General features: G+C 45.7%; 1 protein-coding gene across 3 annotated transcripts in view; it reads left to right on the top strand.

Annotated features, from left to right (window-relative positions):
* Positions 1–12,186, top strand: part of apbb2a (amyloid beta (A4) precursor protein-binding, family B, member 2a) — a 41,600-nt gene that overhangs the window by 2,074 nt on the left and 27,340 nt on the right. For 2 of the 3 annotated variants that reach the window (XM_027028964.3, XM_081710143.1), the window contains exons 3-9: positions 779–1,768; positions 2,290–2,495; positions 2,734–2,865; positions 7,388–7,503; positions 8,190–8,289; positions 8,606–8,785; positions 9,059–9,186. In XM_027028964.3, coding sequence (XP_026884765.2) covers positions 799–1,768; positions 2,290–2,495; positions 2,734–2,865; positions 7,388–7,503; positions 8,190–8,289; positions 8,606–8,785; positions 9,059–9,186 — 1,832 coding nt within the window. In that variant the 5' untranslated portion in view covers positions 779–798. The remainder of the gene's footprint in view (positions 1–778; positions 1,769–2,289; positions 2,496–2,733; positions 2,866–7,387; positions 7,504–8,189; positions 8,290–8,605; positions 8,786–9,058; positions 9,187–12,186) is intronic. The other variant, XM_081710144.1, reaches the window with a different exon arrangement.

Here is a 12,186-nt window from a genome sequence, read left to right as displayed (position 1 = left end):
TTGGGGTTTCACCTTAGTTTGCTGACTCCGCAGTGTTTAGAAAGATCATCGGGTTCAAGTTAGTCTTTTGCTCTCATGAAAGTGTGCGCGCACACACACACACACACACACACACACACACACACACACACACACACATACACACACACACACACACACACACACTCAATTGAAAACCTGGCTGTATTATTATGTTTATGGTATATTTTGTTTGAACAGATGTCATACACACACACACACATAAGGAGGGTCTCGGTCTAAATGTTTTGCTCAGTGGGCTTCCTAATTAGCACAGAACTATGCATCACTCTCAACTGCTGGCACTATCTGTGCCGCTTTAGCTTAAAAGAAATGAATGGACATGGCCTTCATTACCATCGTCAATCTATAAACACTCTCTGAATCAGCAATTATATATAAACAAATATAAACAATAAACAAACACTCTTTCTTTGTCCTCTCTCTCTATACACACACATCAATATTCATGTAATCTTTCTCCCTGTCTTTCTCTCTACTGTCAACCTGACTATCTCTAGTATCTCTATCTTTCTCGCTCTCTCTCTCTCTCTCTCTCTCTCTCTCTCTCTCTCTCTCTCTCTCTCTCTCACACACACACATACATATACACCACTCTCTCTTCTGAAAGAAAGGCAGTTGGGTATGTTGTATTCATGTAATATTATCTCATACTATTTGTGACAGTGCTATATGAATGTACCATATACCCTGCTCCATTTTCTTCTTCTGTTTGTTGTTTGTTGTTGCTTTGTTGTAGCTGACCAATCACAGGTGAGGATGCCACTGCACAAACCTCCCCTCAGACGCAGTGCGTCCACGTTAGAGTCAACCAATTACAGCAGTCCTTCTGTGATCCCGCCTACTTCTCTCAACCTCCGCTTGTCCCACAATCAGCAGCTGGGCTGTGACATCATAAAGGAGACTCAGGGTTCAGCTGCGCCCACAAAGAGCCGTCACAAGTACGCTGTGACCAGCCTCCAGAGTGCCCCAGGGCTGGAGGAACACCCCGCCTTCTTCAGCCGAAGCCACACCCCAGCAGGGAGCAAACCCGCCCCCACAAAATCTGCCTCCTCCTCTTCTCTTTACTCCTCCTCCTGCATCTCCCTCTCCTTCTCGCCATCCAACCCAAAACTGGCAAAAAATGGCACCAACCTGCAGCTCAAAGAAACACACTTTGACCTGACTAGGAAAGACAAAAACCGCAATGATGTCACCACCAAGAATGGCTGTGATTGGCCTGACTGCCTCGGCAAGGACAATGAGAAGGGCGCCCCCTTCAGGCGGAGGACCAAGAGCTTCCTGGAGTACCATCGCGAAGAGGATGAAGAGTCATCCAGCAGCCCAGGGAAGGAGCTTCCGATGCCGGCCGAGCAGATGGGGCTCCCCCCACTGCTGGTACACCAGGCCTGGGCTAAAGAGAACCGGGTGGAAGCCCACCTCACACTGCCCCAGAACCACCTGCTGCTGCTGCCCGGAGAAGAGGAGGATGGGAGCTCCACCCAGCCTCAGCTGGACTGGGAGAAGGACGGAGGCTTCATGGCTGGAGACTCCCCAGCCAGTCCCAGGCTGCAGGTCCTGGCCAGCCCAGGGAAGGTGCTCCGTCTGGGGCAGAGAGGGGAGCGGGGTCAGGGTCCAGCCATGGGACATCCACAGCAGGAGAAACAGGTACAGGAGGAGGAGGATGAAGATTCAAGCTGGACGACTCTGTCTCAGGAGAGTCCATCGCTAGAGACACCACAGGAGACAGGTGAACCTGTCCCCACACACACATGCACACGCACACGTGCACAAATGCACGTACACAAACACACACACCTTTGCAGCCATTTCTCCATCTATCTGTTCCTTCGTTTGTCTTCTAACCTCATTATTTTAAGTCTATTGTTTATAATGTTATAATTAATTTCATTTGTTTAAAGTTTAGTTCATTCCAACCGTTTCTTCACTCTTACACACACTCCCTTGTCTTGGTGCTTGTGTGTGTCACTATGTTCCTGTCTGTACACCACGTACAGCCTCCTGCTTGCTCCTGAAGACTACATCATCTAGTTGTTACCATGACAACAGAACATTCCATTTAGTAGTCAGTTTCTGAAGTGCCCATTTGTAGTGTGTGTATGTGTGTATGTATGTATCTGTGTGTGTGTGTGTGTGTGTGTGTGTGTTCTATAGCATGTGTATACATATTTATATAAGTGAATCCACATCTTTATGTGAGTATACACGTATGTTTGCTGGTATTTTCTTTACTGTTTGTGTGTGCTGCAGGTACATGGAGTGACTCAGTGTTGCCCCCTGGCTGGCGGGGGGCAGAGGACCACTCTGACGTCTATTTCTGGCACCTCCCGACTGAGGCCACCCAACAGGACCCTGTAACCCTTGACAACCACAGTACCTCCGAACCAGAACAGCACCTTGAGGGGGCGAAGGAGCGGCCCTCCCTGTCTGCCCAACCCTCTAAAGCACAGAGTGAGGTACACACTCACAAACACACACACACACACACACACACACATACACACACACACACATATACACACCCACACACTATATATATATATATATATATATATATATATATATATATATATATATATATATATATATATATATATATATATATATATGTATATGTATGTCTGTGTGTGTGCGTGTGTGTGTGTGTGTGTGTGTGTGTGTGTGTGTGTGTGTGTGTGTGTGTGACTCATGCAGAGGCCTAACAGCATTGTATCAGACAGTTCAGTGGAGCCTGTGCCTTTATCAGCTTCTACATCACCCTCCTCTTCCTCACCCTGCTATGAAGTGACTGGTTCCGCATGCAGCTTCCTCAATAACAACTACCTGGTAACACACATACACACACACACGTGTACATGCATGCACAAGTGCACATACACATGTACAAACATGCACACATACACGCATGCCCACTCACACGCACGCTCACATACACCCATGCACAAACACGCTCACATACATGCATGCACATGCACGCTCACATACATGCATGCACATGCACGCTCACATACATGCATGCACACGCACACACACATGCACACATGCGCACATGCACCTATGCATGCAAATGCACATATATGCATGCAAATATATGCACATGCACGTTTACACATATGAATGTGCATATACATGCATACACAAGTGTGGTCTGAAGGTGTTCAACACACCGATCAGCAAGCCTCCAATATAATGCTGATTACATCTGTTACAAGTAACACAGTAGACCACTCCCACAGTGATGTATGAGGAGGAATTGGGGGAGGATAACTGATCCATTTGTGCCAGTTATTTTAGTGGCTGTTAATAATTTTACATGTAGCACATTTAGAGTGGTTGCAGGCTACAGTACCACAGTTATTATCTGAATGGTTATTTATCTCACTCTTAATGAACATGTCCAGCTCATATGCCTTGCATATGTTCCTGTATATAATCTCTGCCAGTTGGTTGTCTCTCTCAATTTTCCCTGCCAGCATCTTGCATCATGTGACTAGGTACTGGTTTGTCCTTTGCACAGTCTGCAGCTTGGCTCTTTTCTGGTGTGATACACCCCTGCTTCTACTGATGTAGTGCTTGGTGCCTGATCTTGTGCTCCCATGATTAGTAACTCTGTGCTATCCTTCAGTCCTTCCTTTTCCATACATTTGTAGGATTGTCTTATGTTGGCCACCCGTGCTATTTGTCAGTGGTGCATTCCAAGGAGGGGCTTATCCTGCTGTGGCACCTCCTCTGTTTCCATGGTTACCATGACCGCCAGCTGACCGAGGCACTCCCTCATAAGCTCATCTTCGGGTGCCATGGCTTGGATGTAGTTGATCTTACACTTGATCTTACACTTTGACAGTTGATCTTACACTTTGTAGAATCCGCCCCCTTCCTTCTAGGTAGTTCACAGCCATTGGATGTTGGGTCTTCAGTAGAGTGCCTCATGTATTGTGAGGGTTTTTCTGATCCAGATGTCAGAAGCTTCGAGTTCTTCTCTTGGGCAGCTTATTGTGTCTGCTGGGAAACTGGTGACACATGTTTATGGCTTTGATCTTATTGTACAGTGGTAGGTACAGTGAACTCATGTATTGTCATGTTCAAGAAACAGATGATTTGAGCCTTGTGACATGGCATGGTGTCCTGCTGAAAGTAGCCATCAGAAGATGGCTACACTGTGGTCATGGTCAGCAACGATACTCAGGTAGGCTTTGACATTTAAATGATGCTTAGCTGGTATTAAGGGGCCCCAAAGTATGCCAAGAAAATATCCCCCCCACCATTACACCAACACCAGCACCTTGAACCATTGATAAAATGCAGGATGAATGTGATGAGGGTTAAAGGTGTCCAAGAACAATTGATAGTATCAAAATGCTTGAGGCAAGATTTCATCAGGCTAGTGCATTCAGAACCATGGGCATGACATTTAGGACACTTTACATAAACTTCAGTATGTTGATTGGGCCAGTGAAATCTATGTGCTATTCTGTGGAGTTCTGTAGGAGTGCCAACTTGTAGCTCCAGGAAGAATCAGATACCTACAGACCTACCCCATAATAGATACACAATTCACATAGATTGCCATGGATATAGTCAGTCCCTTACCCAGATGTCAGGCACTACTAGTATTCTGTGTCTACACAACTCGCTACCCAGAAGCATTTCCCCTAAGGAAAGACAAAACATGCCAGTTGGTCAGTGCACCAATGCGTTTCCCAAGCAGGCATACCGAGGGAAATAATCACAGACCAAGGCAATAATTTGACATCCAAGCAGTTCAGGCAAGTGTTCAAGCTACTAGGGATAAAGGGGATAAGGTCGACACCTTACTATCCTCAGACAGACGGCCTCCTTGAAAGATTCAACAAGACACTGAAGGACCGGTTGAAGAAATTTGTCGCAGACGCAGGTGCAGACCAGGATACGCAGCTCTTTGCACGCAGAGAAGTGCTGCAAGCGTCCACCGGATTCTCTCCGGTCCAGTTGCTCTGCAGCAGAGAGGTTAGATGTCCACGGAATGTATGGAAGGAGGTGTAGCAAGGAACACTGACCAGAACAGCCTGTCTTATGTCTATAAGATGAGGGGGAAGATATAGAGGGTCCGCTAAAACATGGGGAAAGCCCAGAAGCGACAAAAGGACGGATACGACAGAGATGGTGAAGAACAGAGAGCTAGTCCCAGAAGATAAAGCTTGTTCTTCTGCCAATGCCAGACACCAGCCTCCTAGCAAAGTGGCAAAGGCTGTACAAGGTCTTACAGAGGATCAGACATCATAAGAGCTACTTCTCCCTGAGCAAAAGAAGAAGAAGAAGCAGATATTCCACATCAAAATTCTCAGAGCGTGGAGAGAGCCCACGGAGGATGTCGTGGAGCAGACGTGGATCAGAGCCGTGGAAGAAGAGGAAGAGTTGTGGGGGCAAAACTTTCCATTGAAAGGAGAGGACAGTATGTCAGTCAGCCTGTCACACTCAGAGCCAGAATGGCACAGATAGCTGGAGAGAATCATCCCATCAGATCTCTTCACAGGAGAGCCAGGCAAAACTGACATCATGAAGCACAACATACGTCTTCTGAAGGACGCGCCCATCAGACAGACAAACTGCAGTGTGTCAGCATGCCTGATGCCAGATCTGAAGGGGGCAGAAAGGATGTTTGAGCTAGGAGTGATAGAGCCATCACGGAGTGACTGGTGTAGTCTTGTGGTAATGGTCCCAAGGAAGACAGAAGTTTGTGATTCTGCATGGACTTTTCAAAATTGAATGCCAAGGGAGGTGAACTATTAATGACAAAAGAAAAGAAAGTAATACAAGGATTACCTGGTACCTGTCCTTGCATCCTTTCAAGATGTAAAAGGATGCAAGGACCACAATGTCTTTCTCTTTCATGAGTCTGAGGAGTGAGCTTCTGAAAGGAGGGTGGGTGTGTTGAGGTCAGAGGCCTGACCCAGCAAACGCCACCTCTTGGACATTAATAATACATGTTAAAACATGATGAACTAAAGAACAGACTTACCTGGGATCCTCGATCCAAAAGAGTGGGTGATGGAGCATCTCCAACATCTATACAGGTCAGAACGGTGTATGACAACAAAGGTAGGGGAAGCTGTAGAAGAACAACAACTTTACGTTTATACTTACCGCTAAATGTTTCGATGTAGCGATGTAATGATGTCATTGATGTAGAGTCACCTGCCTGAGATATTGGTTTAGCCTGGGATGGGGCTCCCTGTATTTATGGGGCTGTAGGAGAGAAGGTGGAGACCAGGGAGATGGAAGCTTTACTTAATTGATGATTGCCTGCTTGCATCCAATTCTATGTTAGACTGGGGAAAAAAAACTAGTCCAGTTTTAAATGATAAGACTGCTGATTAATGAGGAACCTCAGACTCCTGCTGAACTGCTGTTGTACTTTTCCAACCATTTATTTGACTATTTCTTTATTTTCACGTTTTACCAATAAACCGAGCACACTAATCTTACCTGGGGGTGTCCTGTACTCAGTGTGGAAAACCCTGTACTTCATCCTTGAAGTACATGGGAGAACATCCTGTTTATTCTTTATGGGAGAACATCCTGGCTTCTACTTCTCATGTGTATCTCTTCAGGTGGGCAGCCAGAGCTGTTAATCTTTGCTTGGCACTCTCCAAAGCCTCAGGTATGGACAGCTTGTTGTACTTCTCAGCTACCTTCAGGTGCCTTTGGGTGCCTTTTTGCATTTCTGATAGCTACTGACTTCTCTGTATCTGGCCTTTATCTTGGCCTCCATCCCCCTTCTCCATGGAGGATACTGTTGCTTTGGTAAATATCAGCTAGTGGGTCTCAGTGATTGTTTGGCATGTTTCACATCTTCCAGCAGCGTTCCAGGTACTTCACTTGGTCATAGTAGTCTGTCCGACTGAGCCATGATCTTCAATCTCAGGTTAGCAGCTCTGGTATTAAGCTTGGCGCATGATCTCATTGGGCCTTGGTTCCCAAGTTCAGCGGGGAAAAAAAAATAAAAATTTTTTTTTTAATTAAATTAAATTTTATATATATATATATATACACATACACACATACATATACACACACACAGCTGATCTACAGGGATATGTATGTACTGTGTAATATGAGAGAGGTGTTCAGATTTGCAGTGAAGTATGTTTCCAGAGAAACAGGACCATCGGGTTCTGACCTTTGTCTTGCTCTCTCTTTGAAATTGCATCTTGGTGCTTTAATATTATTCATAATATAATAATGATAAAATTATTCATATCAAAATGTCTTCCTATAGCAGCATCGATACAATATAATAAATCCTGTTCATTTTACAAATTCAAAATATATCCTTCTGCCCTTCACTAATGCATTGCACTCTCAACAGGACCGGAAAGAGAGCCCGTTCTGCCCAGACGCCAGCGAGAGCAGGAGAGAGGAAGAGCAACGAGGGAGTGAACGAGAGAGGGTTCGCTGCATGCCTTACAGCTACGTCAACCTTAAGTAAGCTCTCTCTACCTCCCTCTTCTGCTTTCAGCGCCATGTGGTGCAGGCATCGTCCAGGGAGGCAGATAAAAGCCACCTTGTAATTGCTTGTAACCATGCTTGAAAGTGTCTGTTCTTGTTGTTTATTGCACTGAAGTTACCATGGTGATTGTTCAGTCACACTGAAGTGTTACAATGGTGATTATTCAGTCAAACTGAAGTTTTACAATGGTGATTGTTTGGTCACACTGAAGTGTTACCATGGTGATTGTTTAGTCACACAGAGGTGTTACCACGGTGTTTGTTCAGTCACATTAAAGTTTTACCATGGTGTTTGGTCAGTCATGCTGAAGTGTTACCATGGTTATTGTTCAGTCACACTGAAGTGTGACCATGGTGATTGTTCAGTCACACTGAAATGCTACCATCATGATTGTTTGGTTACACTAAAGTGTTACCATGGTGATTGTTCAGTCACACTCAAACAAACAAATTGTAGTGTAATATAACATATTTTGGCTATTTGTTAGATTTAGTTACACTAAAATGTATCCTAAATCTGACTGGATTACTCTGCCTCCCCCTCACCCCTGTCTCACTCCCCATCGCACTCTCCCTCCCCATTTCTGTATCACTTTCTCTCTTCACTTCTGCTTTGTCTGTCTCCATTCCTCTCTTTCTGCTAAACTCCTCCATCTCTCTAGAGCTAAAGTCTACCCTCCACCATCACTCCCTCTCTCCAAAGCTAACGTCTGTCCTCCTCCAGCTGACTGCCTCATTCCCATTCATGACTTGGACAAACAGGTGAGTTTGTGTTCTTCACCAATCAGAAGCCAGTGCGAAGTGCGCATGCAACTGTAAGTGCTCAGTGCACGTCATCACGGGATTACATCATCTGCAGAAGAGCAGAGGAGAGAGAGAGAGAGAGAGAGAGAGAGAGAGAGAGAGAGAGAGAGAGAGAGCATGACTCCACACTCCCCTTTAACTGCAGTTTTAACAAAGGGCAGAGATTCTTTGGCTCTCTGCTCCAGTAAAGGACATGTGTGATTGTTCGAGCCAGACCTCATGAGGACCCACCTGTATCACACTCTCACCATGTGTGTGTGCGTGTACACTGCAGGCCTTCCGGGTGCGCTCGCTCGGCTGGATGGAAGTGTGTGAGGCTGAGCTGGTGTGTAGCAGAAGCACGGCTGCGGTCAGTGAATGTGTCAGACTCCTCCAGCTCCCGGACACGCACATCGCTGCGTCCACGTCCACACTGCGCCGGAGAGAGAGAGAGAGCACGTGTGAGAGGGAGGAGGTGAGAAGGAAGGAGAGACAAGGAGTACAGAATGCGAACTCCATTTTTACTGTTAAAAAAACATTAGTTTTGTTATAAAATAATTACTTTTATGATCTGAGTCCATTAAATTACTATTCTACAGCATTCATATTTTTAATTGTGTTATGGTTGAGTAAGATTTGAATTTCAAATGATCACATATTAGAGATGTCAAAGTATATTTCATTCTCTCGCTCTCTCTCTCTCTCTCTCTCTCTCTCTCTCTCTCGCTCATCTGTCCATCTCTCTCAGGGAAAAGCAATGCTACTGGTTGTGCAGGACGCTACCCTGACTCTGATCGACCCCGTAGACAACACCCTGTTTCATTCACAGCCAGTCAGTAGTATCCGTGTGTGGGTTGCTGGGCGGGACAGGAGTAGGTGAGTCCACGTGTTCCTTGCTTATGGCAAAAGTTGAACAAAGTATTGACCACCTTTGAAAAACCTAAATGGGTCAATTATTAGATCAATTTGAAAATCCAAAATAAAGTTGTAAATAAAATGCACTGTGTACAGTGATGTTGCTCCCTCTGTCGCTTTTAACCTGTACTGGAAGTGGCTGGAGGTTGAGAAATTATACCGCAGGCATACGTCAAATGTTGCCATAAAAACTTTTTTAAAATTCTGCATAGGACACGCCTGTGTTTCCTCACTCTGCATAGGACACGTCTGTGTTTCCTCACTCTGCATAGGACACGTCTGTGTTTCCTCACTCTGCATAGGACACGCCTGTTTCCTCACTCTGCATAAGACACGCCTGTGTTTCCTCACTCTGCATAGGACACGCCTGTGTTTCCTCACTCTGCATAGGACACGCCTGTGTTTCCTCACTCTGCATAGGACACGCCTGTGTTTCCTCACTCTGCATAGGACACGCCTGTTTCCTCACTCTGCATAGGACACGCCTGTGTTTCCTCACTCTGCATAGGACACGTCTGTGTTTCCTCACTCTTCCGAGCGCAATTAGAGCACTGATACGTCCTTATAGATGGCAGAGTGCGATCAGTTTCCAGGTCACAGGCTGGAAGAGGCAGGACATAGGAAGTGCAGATCCAGCACTTACAGATATGAGATCCATTCCTGGACATTCAATCCAGTAGTGCAGTCACCAGCTTTCACTCCCCATTCAAACGAGCCAATCAGCAGCACTAAGCATCAGCTCTGTTACAATCATACAAACACCCGATTGGCCCGGGCGTTGGGCAGATGGGTCCACCCACCTTCCTCAACAGATACTTGTGTTTGCAGGGACCAGACATGGCACAGCTGAAATTCAAACCTAAATTCAAACCCAGGTTCTTCATCTCTATTGCTAAGAACCAAAGGGAGCCAGTGATTTTATTTATTTATTTGTTTGTTTGCTTGTTTGTTTGTGAGACGGTCGTGCAGAGCTGTTCTCACATCCCCCTGTCTCTCCCTCTCCATGGGGGCTTTAGTGCTGTCTCTAATGGTGATGGAAGAAACACATGTCAGAGAAAAGCAGAGGTTACATTTTGTGATAGAGTTGTTTGTGTGAGGGCGCTGAGGAGACCAACACGGAAAGACGTGGGTGTGTTTTAGTATTACCCTGTGTGTCTCAGTTCCTCTCTCTCTCTCTCTCTCTCTCTCTCTCTCGCTGTCATAATTCATCCTGCTCGTGACTGCTAAATAGATCCGCTCCGTTCTCTCCACGTATGCCTTTGCATTTGACAGATCGAAGGTTATTCCGCTAAAACCAATTAAACCAGAACAGACTTCATAACGCTTCTCTCAGATAGCGCGCAGGGAGTGGTCGCGCTCCAGGGCTACGCGCGCGCACACGGCGAGCAGGCTCGAGGCAAACAGCGTCATAAATGTGGAGCCATAAAACAAAATCATATTGCAAATTTTAAAATTTTACTGTTAAATATGGCATCAAAATATTACAACCGTGCTCTGCAATTGAAAAAAAAAAGTAGGCAATTTGATCCAAATTGAGTTCGATCGCTTTGATGCAGTAAAAATACTTTCAAGGTTTTTTTTTTTTACTGTGTGTCAAGGGGCAATAAGAAGACGAATTCTGAGAAAATGTAATATTACAGTTGTTCTGAGCTATTTTTACAGGCTACACTGTCTCTATGTCATGAGACCTACAACTGAAATATCTAAGAGAAAAGTGGGAAATCAGACATGAAAGGCTGTAGGCCTCCTAACCGTTCAGCGAACTCGCGTAGGAGAGGCTGGGTGTGTTTGGCGAGGTGTCCCATTACTGACACCTGCACCCCCGCCTTAGGTGTGCAAGACAAGGCCTGTTTAACCGCCTTAGTGATATTAACGTATAAACCTACAAGGCTTGGTTAGATTTTTGCCTTATGGTGGCTTTTCGTCGATATGACACTACAAAACTGAAGACTTGTGTGACTGACATTGCATTGCATTGCATTGATGTCCAAGCAAACATGTGCACACGGGCGGACCGGTGTTATCGTGTTGGCATGACCGGGACTGACGTGATCCCGTTTAATGGGTAACGTTTGTAACGTTGCATCCTTTAGCGCGCGTGTGGACGGAGATGCGCGCGTGGAGGGGGCTGTGTTATTGCCACGATTAGTCGAATCGAGATCTCGTCTCGATTGAGCTTACTCGTTTGGGTGTTTTCTGTCTCCCATAGACAGGACCCACCAAGCATATGTATAAAGGAAATGAACAAAATAAACGGCGAGTAAAAATATAAAAGCAAAAGCGAAAAGCTGAGATTCTGGCTTCTCTCTTTGCAAGCGACTATTACATCCATCTGGTAGAACGGGGTGAGAATCCGTTACGGAGACGTGCCCTTTTTCATCTGGGCGTAAACCGAGTTTTGAACTTGCAGTATCTGTTGCGACCAGCAGATGGCAGTGTTGAAAACGATTTGAGTGTGATGGGCTTCGTGGGGTCAACAGGCTGAAAACGTTGCCTTCTGTCGGCGATATAAAAACTGTTCTGCTGTTTCCCCTGTAATTAAGGCGTCATCGATAAGCTCTTGGAAGACTGAGGTTCCTTTCTAGGCCAAATGGTGGATGTGATCCCACCAGCTAGCCTCACATTTTCAGACAACCGCATCACTCAGAGAGGCAGAGCCATTGCAAGTAGAACCCTTATTACTTTTCTTCTGGCAAGACAGAGAGAGGTGTTGAGGCAGAATTCACTGGCTTCTTTCTTCGCCATTGCACAGCTCGGCACTGACCGTTGATCTTACATTAACACACGTTTCAGATGTTTTATTCTGTGCCAGTGAATGAAGCAAATTCTGACCCATGAAGCAAAGTTCAGCGCAGCAATCTGAGTCTTTTGCGGTTTATGGTCTCAGGGACAATGGATTACATTCGTCATTGATGGTTCTCTCTCAGTCCAGTGTAGGTATGATAGCCAAATTGGTCTGAC

This window comes from Electrophorus electricus, chromosome 3 (assembly GCF_041902795.1).
Source record: "Electrophorus electricus isolate QZ-2024a chromosome 3, ASM4190279v1, whole genome shotgun sequence".
Lineage (NCBI taxonomy): Eukaryota > Metazoa > Chordata > Actinopteri > Gymnotiformes > Gymnotidae > Electrophorus > Electrophorus electricus.
Note: the sequence above shows the minus strand (reverse complement) of the source record. Positions and strands in the feature narration are given on the sequence as shown.